The 21,312-nt window shown below is 41.5% G+C and overlaps 1 protein-coding gene across 2 annotated transcripts in view; it reads right to left on the bottom strand.

The window, feature by feature from the left end:
- LOC137310136 (intermembrane lipid transfer protein VPS13B-like) overlaps positions 1-21,312 on the bottom strand; it is an 875,231-nt gene that overhangs the window by 201,054 nt on the left and 652,865 nt on the right. For both annotated transcript variants that reach the window (XM_067978114.1, XM_067978120.1), the window contains exons 31-33: positions 15,459-15,662; positions 7,148-7,274; positions 6,309-6,452 (exon numbers count right to left, since the gene is read on the bottom strand). In XM_067978114.1, coding sequence (XP_067834215.1) covers positions 6,309-6,452; positions 7,148-7,274; positions 15,459-15,662 — 475 coding nt within the window. The remainder of the gene's footprint in view (positions 1-6,308; positions 6,453-7,147; positions 7,275-15,458; positions 15,663-21,312) is intronic.

Genomic DNA, 21,312 nt, shown 5'->3' with positions numbered 1-21,312 from the left:
ACTCCCCAACACTGAATATACCTGCACACCCCAAACTCAACCCAGCATTCACCCTAACCCTGAACTTTGGCACTGACCTCCACCCTCCATGTGGGCACACATCACTTAGACCTTGCAGATAATTGGTCCAACACCCTCTTCAACCCCAGAAAAATGTTGGGGGAAAAGAGTGTATTTATTTTAAAACTGCTTGAAAACATTTGCCACTTAATACATCATTTTAATTAGATAGTATTTCATGGAAAAATACTGCACATTGTAACTAATTAGTGCATTAAATTGAGTACATTAAGAGCGGCTAAATGTTACATGCTACTTCCACTACATTTACTAATTCACGTTATGTACAGACATAGAAGCCTTGGCACATTTATTCCAATGAATGGAATTTCAGATGTACATCAGCAGACATGAAGTGGTACTTTAAGCATTTCCTAAACCCAGCACTTAAAAAAAATTGATTTATTACATGGACTTTTTTTTTGGTTAGCTGGGTGTTTGACACACACGAAACCAATCACTATGTTTAAGAGTGTCCATTTTAAGCTGGTGAGAAATCTAACCCCGCCTGTTTGCCAAATATGGATCACACAAACCATTCCTGGAGGGACACATTCCATTTACTTAAGTCCAGAGAGCTTAGGCGCAGGTTGGCAGAGCCAAAGTTTGGAGACTCCCAAGTCTGTACACTGTGGTACTGCTGGGGTTTAACCAGCTAAAACCAATTAGCTTACGAGAGCAAATTATTAGTGAGTCTGCCGTGAATGGTTGAGTTGGTTCTGAACTTGGAACTACCCCATTCTTCAAAGACTTTTCTCTTCCTCCCCCCTCCCCAACGGCTATTTTATTTGAAGGATTATCATAATAAATCCCTCCAGTAAGGCTCCCAACTATAAAAGCTTCATACTAATAAGAACATAAGAAATAGGAGCAGGAGTAGGCCAATCGGCCCTTCGAGCCTGCTCCGCCATTTAACAAGATCATGGCTGATCTGTTCTCAACTAGGTTGCCATATACAGAGCATGTAGATGTCCCCATTGAACTTTGGGTACAATATGGTACTTAGTTAGAATACCATCCTTTCACCTCTAAAACCAGTTTAAACTGAATCTTGACTAATGGAATAAAATCTCTTCTATAGGTTGGCTGTAGGGTTTCATGTGAAATGAGCCTCCGCTCCATTCTTCAAGGATGGAAGCCACAGTGTGAATTGCTCACAATTCAATAACAAACGGAGGTCATGTGGGTGGTAGGTGTGGAAGTAGAGATTTTCATGCAATAGAAGGTAGACTCCTGAATTTTAGGTTCAGGCAGATTACAGGAAGCTTAAGTCTATGGCTAACAGCGTTTTAAATGGAATAAGGTTTCATTCCCCAATGCTCATACTTGGTCAACATAAAAATTCACAAACTTAAAACGTACATCTAATTTCCCTGCTATTTGAAGGTTATGTCCATATTTGAAAGAATGATGTACATTCATTTAGTGCCTCATTATATCTCTCATACTTCACTTAGTGATTTACTGTTGTTATGTAGACAAATGTGGCAACCATTTAGCACACAGCAAGATCCACACACAACAATGAGGTGAATGACCAGTTAATCTGTTTTTGGTTATGCTAACTGGGGAAGGAATGTTGGACACAATACCAGGAGAACTTTTGGGTATTCGCTGAAGCCAGCCATAGGATCTTTAGCATCCTCCAGTCTCCTCTGAAGAGGAGCACCTGATAATGGAGCACTGGAGCCTAGATTACGTGGAGTGGGGCTCAAATCAAAAACCTAATGCACTCTCTCAATCTCCTGGGGCCCGATTTTACCAGGCCTGCGGGTTTCCGGCGGGTTGGGTTTCGGGAGCGTGGTCAACACGCTCGGTGAAATTAGTGGGTTGCCCGCGCGATCGTAGCAGGCAACACACTAATGGGATCCAATTACCTGTTCCTCCGGGCTCCACGCTGCTGGTCTGCGCGTCGGGCGGGCTGCGCATGCGCAGTGCGATCTGTCAGCTGGAGGCTCTCTGGTGAAAGGGGCAGTCCTCCACTGACAGATACTGCAACCAATAGAACACATTACAGCATGGAGCAGCCCAGGGGGAAGGCTGCTCCCAGTTTAATGATGCCTCACCCCAGGTATCATCAGATGGGGTGAGGAGGAGGGGGAGGACAGAGCTCTTCCACCTGGCGGGCGGGAGAAAGCGGCCTGCCTCTGCCACCAAGAAGGCCTGGCTCGAGGTGGCAGAGGAGGTCACCTGCACCACCAACATATCGCGCACCTGCATACAGTGCAGGAGGCGCTCCAATGACCGCAGTAGGTCAGCCACAGTGAGAACACGTAATCTTTCCCCTACACTCCGTCTGCCACAACACTGCCCCCACCCCACATCTCCTTCGGCACCGCCAACACCACTCTGTCACATCACCCCTCATACCCACTCAAACCCCATCCTCATCTTACCTGCACCTACTCACCTCGCGAGTACTCACCCCGCCACTAACACGCAACCCAATCCTCATATAATCTCATGGCTCTATCCCATACGCACCCTCTCGTGCATCTCCCTCACGGCCAGCCTCACTCAACCTGTCACCACCTGTGCTGCAGCCACAGGGCATGCATCACATATGTGCAGTAGGCAGCGTAAGGCAATCGTGTCGTGAGCATGAAGGGGATGCACAAGGGTGTTTGAGGGTTTGTCATGGGTGTTACCTATATTGAATTTCAGAACAACTCACATCACACATTATATTGGCACCACCACTGCCATGTCTCCGCGAATCCTGTCTGTTTTGTGCAATAATGCCCGCTCCTGGGTATCACTATGAGGACTCACCACTGATGCCACCCATTGTGTCACTGCAGAGTAGGTGCAGGTGTATTTGCAGGGCTCTTCCGCGCAGACGACTGAGAGACATCGGCAGTGTACCCGGCTGCACCCTGGAAGGATGCGGAGGAGAAGTTGTGGAGGGCAGTGGTGACTTTGGCAGCGACAGGTAAGCAGATGGTGCTGGGGCCAACCAGGAGCAGCTCGGCATGAAAGAGGCTGCAGATGTCTACGACTACATGTCGAGTGAATCTGCGCCTCCGTGTGCACTGCTGCTCGGAGAGGTCCGGGGAGCTGCGCCTCGGTCTGTGGACCCTGTGGCGAGGGTAGTGCCCTCTGCGACGCGTCTCTCTCTGCGGTAGCCCTCCCTCCTGCTGTACAGGTGGATGTGTCACAGCACTCTGTTGTGGAGCTCCACGTGTCAGAGGTGGACAGCGTGGCCGGCGAGGCTGGTGAGGCTGGTGATGCTGTTCGCCCTCCGAGGGGGTCATGACTGCAGCTACGGCGGCCCCCATCCGCAATATGTACATCTAAGGGGGTCCGCAAGGTAGGCACATGTCTCCGGACCCCGGGGTGAGTGTGCAGGTTGGTGACTTTGACCGTCAGGAGGGGGGTGGTGGAGGCCACACTTTGTCCCAAGTGACAGAGCGGCCTCCTGCAATGGCTGAGGGTCTCTCCCCACCGCCCCCCACCTGTCAAATGGACCTTTGCAGCTGCCACAGGCTGACGGCTGCAACACGTCCAGTTCAACTTGGACTGTTTCCCCCAGTGTGTGAAACAGGCCCATGTTTCTCCAAAATCACACAAAGTCCCTTAATCAGGTCAGTTAATAACCTGAACAAGCAAAATAAATACACTCAAGTGGCATCCCGCTGGCTTTAATTGCCTGCGGGATTCCCACCAGCGGGGGCTACGCACGCACCCCCGCACGTCATCGGGGAACCCGGAAGTGGGCGGGATCGTGGCGCGATCCGGTCATGTGCCTGGATATCGGGATTTTCGGGGACCCCCCCGCTGGAAACGCACACGAAACCCGCCGGTAAAATCGAGCCCCTGGTGTCACCTGCTGTTAACAATTTGGTACCTGAGGAGAATCCAGGAACTGATGATAAACGGTGAAGAAGAAACAGCCAGCCTGAGTAGAGCAGGTGAACAGACATTATCGAGGCAATGCAGACAGTATTAAAACTGGGACTCATAGGACATCACTGCAAGACTTTTTCAGGGAAGTGTCCCCAGCTAATCATCTTCAACTGCTTCATCAATGGCGTCCCCTTTGTCATAAGGTCAGGAGTGGGGCTGTTTGTTGATGGCTCCACGGTGTTCAGCTCCATTCACAACTTCTCCAACAGGGCAGCCCATGGCAGCCTACAGCAAGACCTAGATAACATCCAGGCTTGGGCTAACAAGTGACTGGTAACACTTGTGCCACGTAAGTGCTGAGTAATTATCATTAACAAGAGATAGCTGAGCCATCTCCCCTTGACCTTCAATAGCATCAACATCATCGAGTTTCCTACCATCAATATCTTGGAGATCACCAATGATCAGAAGCTGAAATGAAGCAGCCATATGAGCACCATGGCTACAAGAGTAGGGCAGAGGCTAGGTACTCTGCAACAAGTGGCTACCTCTTGATCCCTCAAAGTCTCTCCATCATCTACAAGGCTCATCAGGAGCGTGATGGAATACGCATCATTTGCTTAGAGGTGTGCAGCTGCACAAACACTCAAGAAGCTCAACACCATTCAGGACAGAGCAGTTCTTTGATTGGTGCCCATGTCACTGGACTCAATATTTACCCCCTCCACCACCACCACATTGTGGCTGCAGTATGTATGATCTACAGGATGCAATGCAGCAATTCAATGACGTAACTTCGACAGAACCCACTCGCTGTGATCTTTACCACAGAGAAAGACACAAGCTGCTGTCATCAGAACTCCATTACCTCCAAGTCACAGGTCATTCTGACTTGACATATATCACTGTTCGTTCATCGTCGCTGAGTCAAAATCCTGGAATCCCCAGCCTAACACTATTGTGAGATTACCATCACCATAAGGACTGTAGCAGTTAGGAGATGGCCCTCCACCACCATCTCAGCACAACAAGGGATGGACAATAAATATGGTCTTACCAGTATCGCCAAAATCCTGAGAACAATTTTTTTTTAAAGTCAGAATTAACGTCAAAGGTATTTTGAAGAGGGTTTAAAAATTCTGAATCGTGCTGTGTTGAGATTGGAATTCAACAGTGCCAATAAAAAGCACCACATTTAGAATTTTTAAGCTGTTTAAATAAAAATCTAAAAAGAAAACTGGGATGACTACCACAAGCACAAATGTTAGACAGCTTCCACCCCCCACAACACTTCTGATTTTTGTTGGGTGGGTTTTCATCACATTATTTATATCCTGTGGCAAAATATTCGTGCTTAAATTTTCAAGATGGAGAATGATGGTCAACAGGTAAGAAATCAAATGTGTTTTTAGAACATCCAATCTAGCATTCAATTAAACAGGGCAGCTCACTTAACAGGAGTGACTTTTTTCTAGCCCCGTGGGCAATGAAATGTTTTTATAGAAAATACTGTTTGATTATATTAAAAGACCTGTCATTAATGACAAACTTTAAAGAACTAAATTTGACAAATGATCAGAGGACCACAAAATAATAAAATATATACATACATACATACAACAATATTTAAGTGTCTATAGTCAAAAGACATTGATGGAAATGTATTGTTGAACGACAATAAATAAAAAGAAAACTGTCCATTATCTTAGATTTCAGATTGCTTCTCCCTTTCAATTTAAGTTCAACACTGCAATCTGTGAACCAGATTGGTGTGAACAGTCCAATTTGAATCCCCAGTCACTTTCTGGCTTCCAAAACAAAACCATGCACATACGCTGGGATAGTAATGTGATATCTTGCAAGGCATAATCTGTGTTATTCTTCATTTTTTCTAATGTCAGCTATAGTTTAAAAGACCATTGTTAACCTCCCAACCCCATACATCAGTTGTCCCTAATGAGATTGCATTTCCATTAGAACATTCAGCAGAGATCCTTTTTGTTGCCTGTTTTTTTTTTTGCCTTAGCTTTTGAAATGCTAGCAGCCAGCATTCATGTGACTCCAGACCTTCAAGAAGCAGACAAATAACATGTGGCTGAGGTTCTTTTGTAATTCTCCAGCTCATGTGGAGCATAAACACTGGTATCGATCTGTTGGGCTGAATGGCCTGTTTTTATGCTGTAAAATTCTATGTAACTTGTGGTCCACACCTGCTTGGCTTTGCTGTTGATGCAACACTGTTATCCTGCTGCATACTGTATGTTATGGACATATTTTTATTTTATTGTTCTTTATTTGCACTTGTGCTAGAGTTTTTTTTCCCCTCGAGTGTTGTAATTATTTCTCTGTAATTCAAAAACTGTAAAAATGAAAAAACAATTTGGAATCAGGTGTAAGATTACCTCTGTTGTTTTGTCTGGCAGCTCCAAGCCAAGCATATTGGCTTCTACCAACTGCTGTAAGAGCTGTACTTGAGCCACACTGAGGAAGAAGTCCAGGCTTGTGGTAACATTGACTTCCAGTGAATGGCCGCACACTACAATTTCCTACAGAGATAAAAACAGTTTTATGTATACATTATAAACAACTTGACTTGCTGTGCAGTGCAGTCACATGAACATTTCAAGACAAGAACACCAAAATTAATTTACAGTTACAAATTTATATGTTGCTTGCATGTGACACACAATGCAATGAAATATTGAACCCAATTCAACATCAGTCCTGTAGCTGCTAATTCATAGCACACTTCATCAGACTTTAAACAGTAAGTTTATATAGGAACAGGAGTAGGCCATTCAGTCCTGAGCCTCTTCCCCCATTCATTTAGATCATGGCTGATCTGTATCTTAACTCATCCACCGCCTTGGTTCCGTAACCCTTAATACCCCGTGCCTAACAAAAATCTATCAATCTCAGTTTTGAAATTTTCAATTGACCCACAGCCTCAACAGCTTTTTGGGGGAAGAGAGTTCCAGATTTCCACTGCCCTTTTGTAGTAAGTTTTCATCATTCCAAGAGCAAAACAGATTCTTTGTAAGTTGAAAAGAATGTGATTAAGAACTGCTGAAACTCAGCACTGAAAATAATGCACCTTACTTGAAGTGGGAATAAAATATAAAAAGAAAAGAAAAGTTCTAACTAATTTGTGGTACTCTTCAAATCTAGATCACTTCAGATGGCAAGTACGCTGTTTTATCACTGCTGAAAATATAAGTTTGTTAAAATTCTCATTACTGACCTCAGTCTGTGCGTTCTCTGGCGAGAGCTGTTTAGTGAAAAGGATCGCTGGGGCAGCTGTTATTCGTACACTGAAATCTGTCAAAACTGGAGTTAAAATTGCCCTTCGCTCTTGGTGGCGTCTAATACTAGAAGGAAAGAAAAGACAAATAAAAACTGCACACTGTTAGTCCCACGTATAAGTATTACAGATATAGTTTAGTTACACAGCAGGCAAAATTACGCAGTGCCTCAGTTCATTTCCAAATACTGAAATCACAGGCAGGTAACTCACCCTTCCATACATCATATAAGCACATCACAACTGCGTAACTTAGTCTTATTTTTTACTCCTACAGCACTTAAACAATAAAAACCTCCTAGTTTTTATATTAATATGAAATGCAGATGTCCAATTTTCTCAAATCAAGGAACAGAAAGGGGGCATGAAGAAAGGACCATAGAATGTGGATGATAACAATTCAAAGAATGGAAACTTCTACACAGGGTAAGCAATCTATCTTTTAAATCATCCCTCAAGGTGGAAACATTTGCTGTGATAATAAAACAGAATATTTTGTCTTGCAGAATAAACAGAAGCTTTCCTAGCTACCAGTTGTTACGCTTGATTTGTTGAGTATTTGTCTCTGTTGAAAATAAGTAACTGTTCATTTTTCAACTTTGGAACAAAAACCACTGAATTTGCATTTAGGGAGTTTGCATCTTGGAAAATGTTTTTTTTAAATAAAAGGGCTCCTTTAATAAATGACAGCAATGTGGTTAAAGTTGGTCTAAAGTGCAGAAGTAAAGGGGCGTTAACATTCTATTGAACGCTGACTGCTTTTTTTTTATCCTCAAAGTCTTCTTCAATTAGTGGATTTAGCAGTTAGGTCAATTAGTACACTTTGACATGCTATCTCTAGCAGCATTTACAAATAGCTTCCTAAATGACTTGTTTAAAATATGCCTTTTCGTAGCCATGAATTTGGTAGTGCCACTAGACTTCATGCAGGCAGTCCACCAGATGGTACCAGTAAAGTAAGTACTGCACAACTTAGTTTGCTAATCCCAGCTTCATGGCAGGATTTCCAAGGGTCTTTGCCCCATAAGATTTGAATTAGCTGTCTTGAATTACATATGAATTTAGCTGCTGATGTAAAAACAGATCTTTCCTTACATCCGCAAAGTGCAATCTAAGATCCACTTCTGAAGCATGCGGGGCTTGATAAAAGGAGGGAATTGTAAACCCTGTGTAGCATAGAATTCTGAGACCCCCTTGGGGAGGAACTAAGAAAGAGGTCTGAGTACAACCCTATCTGCATGCCAAGTCAAATAAGGCTGGTCCACAACAAGCACATGAAGCTTACTAACTCTCCTTGCTGAAACTGGATCAACTGAAATGTCTGTTTTAAATAATAGAAAATTTAGGTCACGAGCATCAATAGACTCAAAGGATGGTTCTGAGTTTACGGAGCACCAGGTAAAATTGGGTGGGGGGGGGTGGAGGTGGTGAAGAAGAAAGAGAAAAATAGACAAAAAAGCATTTTGCATTTATATACCAACTTTCTGGATGTCCCAAAGCGCTACAAAGCCAATGGTGTACTTTTTGCAGTGTAATCACTGCTATAATGTAGGGAAACGTGGCAGCTAATTTGCGTACAGCAAGGTCCCACGAACAGCAATCAGACAACCAGATAATCTGCTTTTGACAGAGTTGGTTGAGGGATAAATGTTAGCCAGAACACCAGGACAATTCCCCTGCTTCTCTTGGAATCTGGGATCTTTTGCATCCACCTGAGAGGGCAGGTGGAGCCTCGGATCAGCATCTTATCCAAAAGACGGTAGTTTTGACAGTGCAGAAAGAGAGAGAGCAAGAAAGGGACATAAAAAGAAAAGAAAAATAATGACTATCCATATTGTTCGTTTCTGAATCTAAGGATCAAGGTATCCCAGCTCTGACCCTCCCTGACGCATGAAAGAGTGATTCAGTAAATACAGGAGGTACTCCATTATAACTGTTCGGGTAAGTTTTATCACTTTCCAAGGACAAAAAAGCTTCCATTTAGAACTTTAAATCTGGTACAACATTGTCCATTTTTTTATTGTTCAATCTTCGGGCATCGTTGCACATAGAATGATTAATGCCTAATTTCATCACTATGATGACAATTAAGTAGAATAGACCAGACTGGAAGAACTGAAACTCTAACCAAACAGGCTTTGATCCAAGTCTGATCGTACGTCAAATGTATTCACAGGGGATGTGTTGCTCACTCTGATCTTACCCCAACTTATCATCAGCATGACAGAAAGGGAGGTAGAGATTGCAACTCCAACCCTGAGATAGTATCTGCTACGTGGTCAACTACATCATCGCTGCATCAAAGGTTTAATCTTTCTCTGCAATCATGGGTTATTGGTTACAGAAGCCTCCATAAGAAGCTGGTATCATGAACGGCTACTGCTATCACAGCCAGAATGCTTAAATAGGACAACTCAGAATCTGACACGCGAGACTTTTGTGAAAGTTGAGGCTCATGGATTAATGGCAAATGAACAAACTGGATTGAAAACTGGCTCAGCATTTGGAAGCAGAAGATGATGATAAATTCAAAAAACCTGTGACTGGAAGGCAGTGACTAATGGAGTACTGCAGTGTTTGTTTTGGGCCCCACACTGTTCACACTATTCATAAAAGGCTTGGAGAGGAACACTTCTTGTCACATTATAAAATTTGCAATGTCACAAAACTACATAACCAAGTGATAAAAACTGTTCATAATTAAGGACAAAGTGACACAAGATTGGCGGATTTGTTCACAAGTATGACTGGAGAAGGAAATGAAAAACAAAATTATACTGTTGCAATAGAGAGTGCCCTTTTGAGGTTAAGATATATTTTTGTGGTGTAAAATAGAAAAAACTTTACTTAAGTGCTAATATTAGGGGTCTAAAGTGCATTTCATTCATAGCAGCGAAATGCCTTACTATGATGATCACACAAATGCATTTAAGGGGAAGCCAGATAAGTATATGAGGGAGAAAGGAATAGAAGGATATGTTGATAGGTTTTGATGAAGTAAGTTGGGGGGAGGCTCATGTGGAGCAAAAACACCGGCCCGATAGGCCAGTTGGGCTGAATGGCCTGTTTTTGTGTTGTAAAATTCTTTGGGGTAGAATTTCCGTTTTGGGCGCAATCGGTAATTGGGCGCAAAATGCACCCGAAAATTGCGTCGGTTAGGTTACAGTTCGAGTTTTCACTAAAATACATTTGCATAATCACAAACATAAAATCTTCCATGAACCAGCGCATTCTAGCAGCTTAATGGAGCATAATCGTTTGTTCATTTTTTCTTTGCAATAAAAAATATTCATTGATGTATTTAAGTGTGGTAACCTGGTGCAGTTTTATTAATACAGCTGAAAATGGGTATCACAAAAACTAAGCACTTTTAATAAGTGTGTCCAGTCCTCCACCTGTGAGTAACTTGATTTTAAATCACTGAAAATGACTTAAAAAACTATACTGAACCATTTACTAGTTACATTGCTGTACACTAGTTAGTTTCTTAGTGAATTAAATAATTTTTTTTAAATATAAAAATGTTTAAAACGTGCCTACTGGTGCCTGTGCGCTTAAGAAAACAAACTTAATTTGAAGACCCTCTTCCAACAGCCGCAATCAGCGGAAACTCAGCCTCCTTATTGTTTCGATCAGGGCAGCGTGGCCGGCTTCAGCACAATCATTTCTGAACCAGCGCAAAAGATCACAGAAACTCGAATTACGCTGGACGTATCAATAGAAATTCCGCAATCTTCTGCGCTGATTCGGCCAGAATACGCTGATAAAACCAGTGCAATCTAATGGAAACTCTACCCTTATGTACCTAAATTATAAATTACCAAAAAAATTCCCTTGGAAAAAACATTAGACTAAAGGCAATTAATTTACAAAGAATTGCATATAAATGGGCAATCTACAATTAGCATTCTACCTGGGGACATCGCTAAACAATGGCTTGGCCAGCTAATCGAGCCTAGGATTATCTTAAGTATCATAAAATCCAGTTGATACATTGTGGCAACAGTTATATTTTTTAATAACACACAAAATTTCCCACGTATAGAACAACAAATTGTGTTTCGTACAGACCGTCTCAGCTGGATACCCAACCCTCACCGTGAGCCAATGGATAAATTTCAGAACCTGATTTTTCTACATTTGATATGTTGTCTCTTATTTCTCAACATTTTGCCACTTCCTCCTCAGCACCTTCCAGCATGTACTTTCTCTTTAATGAATCCAGTAAAACAATAAAAGGAAATAAAAGAGCTGAAAGAAAATCATGAAGAAAATAGTAGAGAAACAAGGGAATAAGGAAGATAAGAAAGGGGCCTGTGAAATATTTCGCAGCTAGAGATCCCACTGCTTATTATTTACGTCTGGTGATTTAACAATTTGCTTCCAGAAATTAACTTTCGGGTTAGGGAAGTAACTTATATGTTGTTGCAACCTGCATTTTTTAGTTTCTGCTATAATACCAGAGTATCATATTATTTGTTCAGAAGATTGGTGTGGATGAAAATGTAGGTTAGGCTATTACAAATATCATTTGTAACTAATTACATCATTTGATGGGCAATATTATGCCCACTTGAATCACATTCAATCAAGAAGTATTTAAACTCTGCTCATGCATACTTGCCACGATTTTAAATATAAAGAAGTACTTCCATTTGGGGAAAAAAGGGTTAATATTAACTTACCTCAAAGGTCATTAGTACCATTTCAAGAATCATTTCTCACAATAATATTGTTATCATGGTCCTAACTCTAGTTTCTGATACTATAGCGTATGTACTTCTGTAACTGTACACATAGTTCTAAAACTGATGAATGTAAGATACTGTGTGTGAGCAATTAGACTACTATTAGAATATTCTACTTATGAACATATGCTTTATCAGGTGACTTTTCTAGAAATGCTGGCATTTATACCACTAAAATCACACCAGTGGTTCATTTTAATGTAGTCCTGGGCAGAATTTATTTAGCAGGACAAATGTATAAACTTTCAGTTATTCTTGGTGAACTAATATTATTGCATTATTTTACAAGTTATGACTGTCAGCATTCATGACTTGCTATTAACAATGTTCTAATGAAACTAATTTATATTCTGTTTTATCTGGTAATACATTTCCTATGCAGAAGTCACTGAACCAGCAATGCAATCCATCTTCTAATCTCTTCCAAAAGTTAAACAGTGGGTGATGAGTGGAAAGCACCTTCTAACCTCACTGTTTGATCATCTACTCTTCAGACAAGACCACCTGTGGTTTGTTTTTTCAAACTACATATCCTGGATTATATAAAATTACAGAATGCTTACAGCTCACTTCTAAATAACATTCATGGATAAACTTCAATTTGATGGCATATGGTAAGTGACGGTTATGAATGCTAAACTTAACTGAAAAAAAGGCTCTGCCATGCTCAAAAGATAAACCTTTTCCAAGTGTACTCATCTTATTTTGTTGCCCATTTCTGGAATTGGCCCAGACTAACAGAAACCGTTGTGTGCAGAAAAAATAAACACACACAATCCACTTTACAACGCGGCTTTAATAGCCACATTTGCTGCAATTTAAAACAATGAGAGTAATAGGGTTTCTAGTATTTGTAGTCTGTGTCAAGGATACTTTAAGTTCAGGTCACAGGTGGCTTAGCCGTTACTGATGTTGATCCCCAAACAGGGGTTAAAGGTTAAGCCTGTCCCCAAACCCTGTACCGCTATCCCACAAAAGATGACTTTGGGGAGTTATGAATATTCCATATACAATTAAACAACTTTTTTGAATGAATAAAAAAAAGTGAATCTGCTATCTTCTGACTTTGTATGAGATTTCTGAGGTATGAACAGTCAAATCAGATTTAATAGAGGTGTTCAAAATTATGAGGGGTTTTGATAGTGTAGATAGGGGGAAACTGTTTCCACTGGCAGGAGGGTCAGTAATCAGAGGACACAGATTTAAGATAATTGGCAAAAAAAAACAGGGGGAGAGATGAGAAGACATTTTTTTTATGCAGCGAGTTATTATGATCTGGAATGCACTGCCTGAAAGGATGGTGGAAGCAGATTCAATAGTAACTTTCAAAAGGGAATTGGATAAATACTTGAAAAGGAAACATTTGAAGGGCTATGGGAATGAGCGGGGGAGTGGGACTAATTAGATAGCTCTTCCAAAAGAGCCAGCACAGGCACGATGGGCCGAATGGCTTCCTTCTGCACTATATGATTCTCTGAAGAATGGACTGAAGTAAAAAAAACCTCAAAATTGACAGAAGACAACAGGATTCCTAAAATACAGCCAAGAGGAGCATAGGACTAACCTTGATCAGTATACATGTTTAATGTAGAAATGATTCCTTTGAATTTATAAAAGTAAATCGGACTCTGGTATACACATAAATTAAACTTGCATACAGAATTCACTCATTGCACCATACAGCAAAATACTGCATTTAGATTTTAGGTGCTTTGATAAACATCATCAGATAAAACGGCATCATCATGGTGCAATTCAAATTTAACACACAATGGGATAACATTACAAAAGGAGTTATTTTTCCTTCTTTAACAAATATTACAAATCTGATATACTCAGGAGTTTTATGTGTATCCCACTTCATGTCTAATGTATGGAACTGAAGTGGCAAGTGTGTAATTGTTTGCACAGCTATTGATGGTGAATTTAGCAACAATGTAATCTTCTGTACTTTGCAGCACCAGGTATCTAAGTATCCATTATATGTCCATTCACTCAAGATAACGTGTAGTAATATTTGGAACTGAAATAGCCCAGTGAAAAATAAATTCCAACAAACAATCTCTATCTGAAATGTTAACATCTATACGTTTTCAGATATAAACAAAACTACACAGAATTACACAGAATGTACGGCATAGAAACAGGCCATTCAGCCCAACAGGTCTATGCCGGTGTTTATGCTCCACATGAGCCTCCACCCACCCATTTTCATCTAACCCTATCAGCATATCCTTCTCTTCCTTTCTCCCTCATGTGTTTATCTAGCTTCCCCTTAAATGCATCTACACTGTTCGCCTCAGCTACTCCATGTGGTAGCAAGTTCCACATTCTAACCACTCTCTGGGCAAAGAAGTTTCTCCTGAATTCCCAACTGGATTTATTAGTGAGTATCTGATATTTATGACCCCTAGTTCTGGTCTCCCCCACAAGTGGAAACATCTTCTCTACATCTACCCTACCAAACTCTTTCATAATCTTAATGACCTCGAGCAGGTCATCCCTCAGTCTTCTCCTTTCTAGAGAAAGGAGCCCCAGCCTGTTCAATCTTTCCTGATAGGTATAACCTCTCAGTTCTGGTATCATCCGAGTAAATCTTTTTTGCACCTTTTCCAGTGCCTCTATACCCTTTTTATAACATGGAGACCAGAACTGTTCACAGTATTCCACGCGTGGTCTAACCAAGGTTCTGTACAAGTTTAACATAACTTCTCTGCTTTTCAATTCTATCCCTCTGGAAATGAACCCCAGTGCTTGGTTAATTTTTTTATGGCCTTACTAACATGCATCGCTACTTTTAGTGATTTGTATATCTGTACCCCCAGATCCCTTTGCTCCTCTACCCCATTTAGACTCTTATTTTCCAAGGAGTATCTGGCCTCCTTATTCTTCCTACCAAAATGTGGCACTTCACACTTATTTATATTGAAACTCATTTGCCAATTACATGCCCATTGTGCAAGTTTATTAATGTCTTCCTGTATTTTATCACAGTCCTCCTCCGTATTAACTACACCCAATTTGGTGTCATCCGCAAATTTTGAAATTGTACTTGAAGAGGACTAATTTGCAGGGTTATGGGGAAAAGGCTGGGTTGTGCGACTCAATTGGACAGCTCTTTCAAAGAGCCAGTACAGACACAACGGGCCAAATGGCTGCCTTCTGTGCTGTAAGATTCTATGATCTATAATTCTATCTTAGTTGCTCGATCTGTTGGAACAACTTAGTGGAACAGTGAAATATCAAGTTTCTTTCATTCACTAATTATGAGATATTCCTCGATTATAAAACAAACTATACTCTACTGTTGCTTGTAGTTGTATTTTGTTATTATGTAGAGTAGCAGATTGGTTTAATGGGAAGATTTCACGCAGATAATTGCATTAGTAAGCTGTTGGGTGGAAGTGAACGACTCAGTGTATTAGGAAATGGCAGATACATTTGCCTCCAGATTTGCTTGAGGCAGCAGGTGTAGCCGGTGTCGTTGCTCACTACTCACTCACCTGCTGGCCATGTTCCATTCGAGTGCTGGATTCTGATAATTCCTTTCACTTTCTGTACAGAGCCCTCCTTTATCAACTTCCTTTTCAGGTTTCAGCTGATCCCACACTGCGGTTCCAATAGTTATGGACTGCATGTCTATCTGGTATTGTCTGTCTTCAACTTCTGATCCTGGGTCTCGTAGTATTCCCAAATTCAGAGCTCTCCTGTGAGGGCACAAACCAGTGAGCACATCTGCTTTGATATGTAACATTCAATATCTGTTCAAACATTTGCCACAGTGATTCCTGGTTAATAAAATATAATCTCCTATGTGCTACATAAAAAAAGACAATCATATAGAATCATAGAAAGTTACGGCACAGTGCCGGCCGAAACAGAGCTATCCAGCTTAATCTCACTTTCCTGCACTTGGTCCGTCGCCCTGTAGGTTACAGCACTTCAAGTGCACATCCAAATACTTCTTAAATGAGTTAAGGGTTTCTGCCTCTACCACCCTTTCAGGCAGTGAGGTCCAGACCCCCACTACCCTGTGGGTGAAAAAAATTCTCCTCAGCTCCCCTCTAATCCTTCTACCAATTACTTTAAATCTATGCCCCCTGGTCACTGACCCCTCTGTTAAAGGAAATAGGTCCTCCCTACCCACTCTATCCAGTCCCATCATAATTTTATATACCTCAATTAAATCTCCCCTCAGCCTCCTTTGTTCCAAAGAAAACAACACCCGTCTATCCAATCTTTTCTCATAGCTAAAATTCTGCAGCCCTGCCAACATCCTCGTAAATCTCCTCTGTACCCTCTCTAGTGCAATCACATCTTTCCTGTAATGTGGTGACCAGAACTGTACACAGTACTCAAGCTGTGGTCTAACCAATGTTTTATACAGTTCTAGCATAACCTCCCTGCTCTTATATTCTAAGCCTCGTCTAATAAAAGAAAGTATCCCATATCCCTTTTTAATCACATTATCTACCTGTCCTGCTACTATATTGTATACACATATACACACTATATAGTAGCTATATACCATATATACTCATATTAAATACCTAAATGAATTTGATGTGGGTAGTTAAGCATTATATATCTATTGTGAAAGTTGTTTAAAATGTAAATTCTACATACTATTACTAGATACATTTTATACCATTAGGATTTTCTGTTTGATAGCACCAGTGGTTCCAATTCACAAAGTAAATGAAAAGCATTTTGTTTATAAAATACAAGTCCATAAATATTTCAAGATGTGTTCAACATTCTAGAAACTCAGATTGTTTCCCTCACTGCAACCTCGTTTCCTCAGGTCATTCCATTACAAGGATGATGTCATTTATTTTCCAACAAGATGATATTATGTTTCAATGTTAAGACGTTGTAAACAGAAGAATAGATATATTTGTCAGTTACAAAATCCACATTATTTTGTAAAGCAAGTTAATCTTTGATAGATTAAAGAGAAATATAATTTTTTAAAAATTAGTCTAAATTAACATATGCTGCATTACCAATTTTTTGGTGATATTATGGTTTCGATAATTAGTTTGCAATCAAGTCTAAATCCTGGGTCAATACAAAGCAATAAAGTACTTTTGGACTTTCTCTTTGATAGCCGAAATGCTGGTTAAATTTTGTGTTTTACCAAAGTGCAACCCAACTACTGTAAATTGAAATGTCTCATAAGGTACATGTGAATGAATCATAGAATCATAGAAGTTACAACATGGAAACAGGCCCTTCGGCCCAACATGTCCATGTCGCCCAGTTTATACCACTAAGCTAGTCCCAGTTGCCTGCACTTGGCCCATATCCCTCTATACCCATCTTACCCATGTAACTGTCCAAATGCTTTTTAAAAGACAAAATTGTACCCGCCTCTACTACTGCCTCTGGCAGCTCGTTCCAGACACTCACCACCCTTTGAGTGAAAAAATTGCCCCTCTGGACCCTTTTGTATCTCTCCCCTCTCACCTTAAATCTATGCCCCCTCGTTATAGACTCCCCTACCTTTGGGAAAAGATTTTGACTATCGACCTTATCTATGCCCCTCATTATTTTATAGAATGTTCTCATCCAAACCTGCTGCGCCTAGTAAAATGATATTTGTCATTGCATCCAAAGCTATTTCAGTGAAAATGGCCCGAATTGAGACTACTTAATAAGATAGCGTCATTTTGGATAAGCAGGCAGATTTTGGCTTGGTTCAGGAATTGGTTGCTTTCTCGTAGGCAGCAGGTTGTCATTAATGGCAGTGGTTTTTAGCAGGGAAACCAGTCGCTGGTGGAGTCTCGCAGGGGATTGGTTTTAGGATTCCTGCTTTGCGCCATTATTGTCAATGATCTGGATGAAGCATTCAGGGCAACTGTCCACGGGTTTGCGGATAATATTAAGATTTGTGCGGGTGTTAAGATACATGGTGCGAAAACTAGACTACAAGCAGATCTAGATCTAGCAGATGGGGGGAATGGAATGAGCCCACGTCTGGCAGATGTCATTCAATAAAAATAAATCCAGTAAAGGTGGGTGGGCGGGGCTTGCGCCAAGCATGTTTACACCATGGAAGGTCGTGAGCTCATGGCTGTTGAGCAGAGAAAGACTTAAGGCTTAGGCGTTACAGTACATGAATATCTTAAGGTCCACCACCAGTGCTGTGTGGCTGTTGCAAAAGTAAATAGAGTGCCAGAACAATTAAATACAAAACTAAAACATACTATGCTGTCCTTATACCATAGTTAGGCCTCATTTAGAATACTGTGTCCAGTTTTGCTCCCTCAAATGGTGGGTGATATTGAGGCCCTAGAAAAGGTTCAGAGGAAGGTCACTAAATTCACAGGCCTTTAAGTGCAATAGGCTTAGAGAACTGGTCTTCTGACACTAGAAAAGTGTAAACTATGAGGAGATTTGAGTGAAATAATGAAAGGATTAAATTTGGTCCATGTGGATAGGCTATTTGAGCAGATAGGTCAGGGAGGACCCGGGAAGACCAGGGGACAATGGTATAAGATATGTAAGCATAGAACTAGGCTGCGTGTCAGAAGACATTTCTTTTGACAGAGAGTCGTCAACCTACGGAACAAGTTGCTGGCTTATGCAGTGAGCGGGGATTTGCTGCAAATATTCTAAAGGGAGCTGGACGGGTTCCTGACTGTGGCTCAACATCACTACATACAAAAGATAGGTGGGATATTGGTGGATTTGTCTCCCAGTCAGTGCGATCTCCTGAAACTTATTTGATCACCTTCAGGGGTCGGAGAGGAATTTCCCAGAGTTTATTTTTCCTTAATTGGCTTAGGGTTTTTGACTCTTTTTTTCCCCTCTCCCAGGAGATTACGTGGCTGCCTAGTGGTGGGGGCGAGGAGGTGGGGGGATGGGGGGGGGGGGTGCTGTCGTATGGAAGTCCTGGTGTGCATAATTTGCACCATGGCAGGTTTGATGGACCAAGTGGTCCTTTCTTGTCTGTCATTTTCAACTGTTCTTTTTTTAAAAAGGGCATTTCATCGTCACCTTTCCATTGATGCAAAGCAATTTCGAGTGCACATCAATGTGAAAGTGCCAGGTTGACGATCTGATTCCCAGCTGTAGTAAAGCAGACAATATTGAGACGATCTCAAACAGATTGTCCCGGACCGCTTAGATTTTGCGCAAGGTACAGTATAACTCCAGCCTAGTGAAAAGTCACGTATTAAAAGTGCCCAGATATTCTATTGGGGATTTCTGAAACTTATTTTTCCTTTTTTTTTGATATTAGGTGAAAGCAGATGCTCCCACTAAACTATTAGAAGTTAAACAGGCAGTGAGTGGAGCTCAGCGTGCATGTCCAAACTCCCATACACAGAGTTCCTTTGTGGCTAACTAGATATAAAGGTGCAGTTGGCAGTATAACATTGAGGCTTCTGATTCACCAGCATACTTCGCAGATGCTGGCCTTAGAGCAGTAACTGCAGCTGTAGAATCGATTGTTCTAATTTAGCAGTTTCCAGCAGCTTTATCCAGCTGTTGACATTTGGAATTTGAGGCTGTATCTGTATTGCTCCAGGACGTATTTCTAACCATAACAATTTAATTGGTCACTCACTCACTGCTGTGGGATCCTCCTCTTCCACAACAACTGATGAAACAACAGTCACTGCATTCCAAATCAACTTAGGGTGAGCAGTGCTTTCAGATGTTTCAATAACTTGATGAGACAAGGTACAAATGGCACAAATTTCTTTACATTATTTAAACATTAAACTGAACATAAGTGCAAGTGCAGTGAAGGGGAAAGATCTTACACTGGGAACTCTTTCTCTTTATATCCAACTTTTGGAACTTCCTGGCCTGGAGTTTCTGCATGATTTCCACCCAGGTAACAGCTTAACCTGGGTGGAATCAAATAAAATAGTGCAAAAAGCTCACGGAATTTTAAGCGTATGTGAGTTGCGCCCATAACTATTACACGCCCAAGTATTCATGATCTTTTATGTTGGTTCAACGGTCCCTTTGCCTGAACCAGTCCCTGCCCACAACCCCAGGTCGGAAAGGTAAGTTTGGCGATTGTGCTCGCTCGGTTAGGGTTCATCACATTGCGCCCAGATTTTCAGGCGCACAGGCACCCGCGGTCACAGGATTCCAGTGTTAATCACCTGACCAGCAGTCAACTGAAGCCGCAGGTCTGCCCCGCTGCTGCAGAAATCATCAATTAGTTTGAGAAGTTGAAGAATGGCTCGTTTCCCTGGCAGTCGCACTCCTCTTATTACCCTGCTACTCCTTGCGCTGCTTGATTGCGCTGATGCATGGGGGGTTTTACGTTCAGACTTATGCTAATGAGTTTGCGCAGGAACTAGGGCGCAACTTCATCACGGCAAAACTTGCGCGTTCTGCCGATTGCGGAAACTCCAGGCCCCCAGGTTTTGGGTAAACAGCCACAATGAGCAGGCAGAATTGAAGTCTATGACAATCAACAAGTCTCCTGAATAATTTTCCAAATGTAACCATTATTAGCTTCTTTTTTAGGAGCTTGGTTCAATGCCTCATTTCCAGGATGAAGCGTAATTCCACTATGCCTTTAGGAACCAAAAAGTAACAAGACTATTTCTTTCCTGGTGCGAAGGAATCTCTTAATTCTGTATAAGCGGAAGGGCAACCATTTCTGCACGCACAACAGTACATTTGGAAACAATATTAAAAAAATGGCAGGGCGCTGTGTTTTCACCATCAGTTATGCTGCCCCAAACTTAAACCGAAATGCTGTTAAAAAATGACTTGTACGGCAAAATTAGTTAAAATGTGAGGAGAATTAACTTTGGCAACATTCTTAAGAGCAGCAAATTTCTCCTTCACCAGCACCCAGGTTTAATGCACAATTAAGATAGCATTGACTCTTTCCATCACCTCCATACAGGCGGCTGTCGCACAGCCATTTTAAAATTTATTTAAATGCCTCGATTTAAAAATTCTCATCCTCGTTTTCAAATCCATCCATGGCCTCGCCCTCTCTATTTCTGTAACCTCCACCAGCCCTACAACCCTCCGAAATCTCTGCGCTCCTCCAATTCTGGTCTCTTGCACATCCCCAATTTTCTTCGCTCCACCATTGACAACCGTGCCTTCAGCTGCCTAGGCCCCAAGTTCTGGAATTCCCTCCCTAAACCTCTCCACCTCTCTCCTCCTTTAAGATGCTCCTTAAAACCTAACTCTTTGACCAAGCTTTTGGTCACCAGTCCCAATATCTCCTTATGTGGCTCGGTGTCAAATTTTTGTCTTATAACGCTCCTGTGAAGCACCTTGGGATGTTTTACTACGTTAAAGATGCTCTATAAATGCAAGTTGTTGTGGTTCTTCACTGGAGAGTGACCCTCAGCTCTATGTCGGAGTATT

Source organism: Heptranchias perlo, chromosome 3, assembly GCF_035084215.1.
Source record: "Heptranchias perlo isolate sHepPer1 chromosome 3, sHepPer1.hap1, whole genome shotgun sequence".
NCBI lineage: Eukaryota > Metazoa > Chordata > Chondrichthyes > Hexanchiformes > Hexanchidae > Heptranchias > Heptranchias perlo.
The sequence above is the reverse complement of the archived record's forward strand: the minus strand, read 5'-3'. Positions and strand labels throughout refer to the sequence as shown.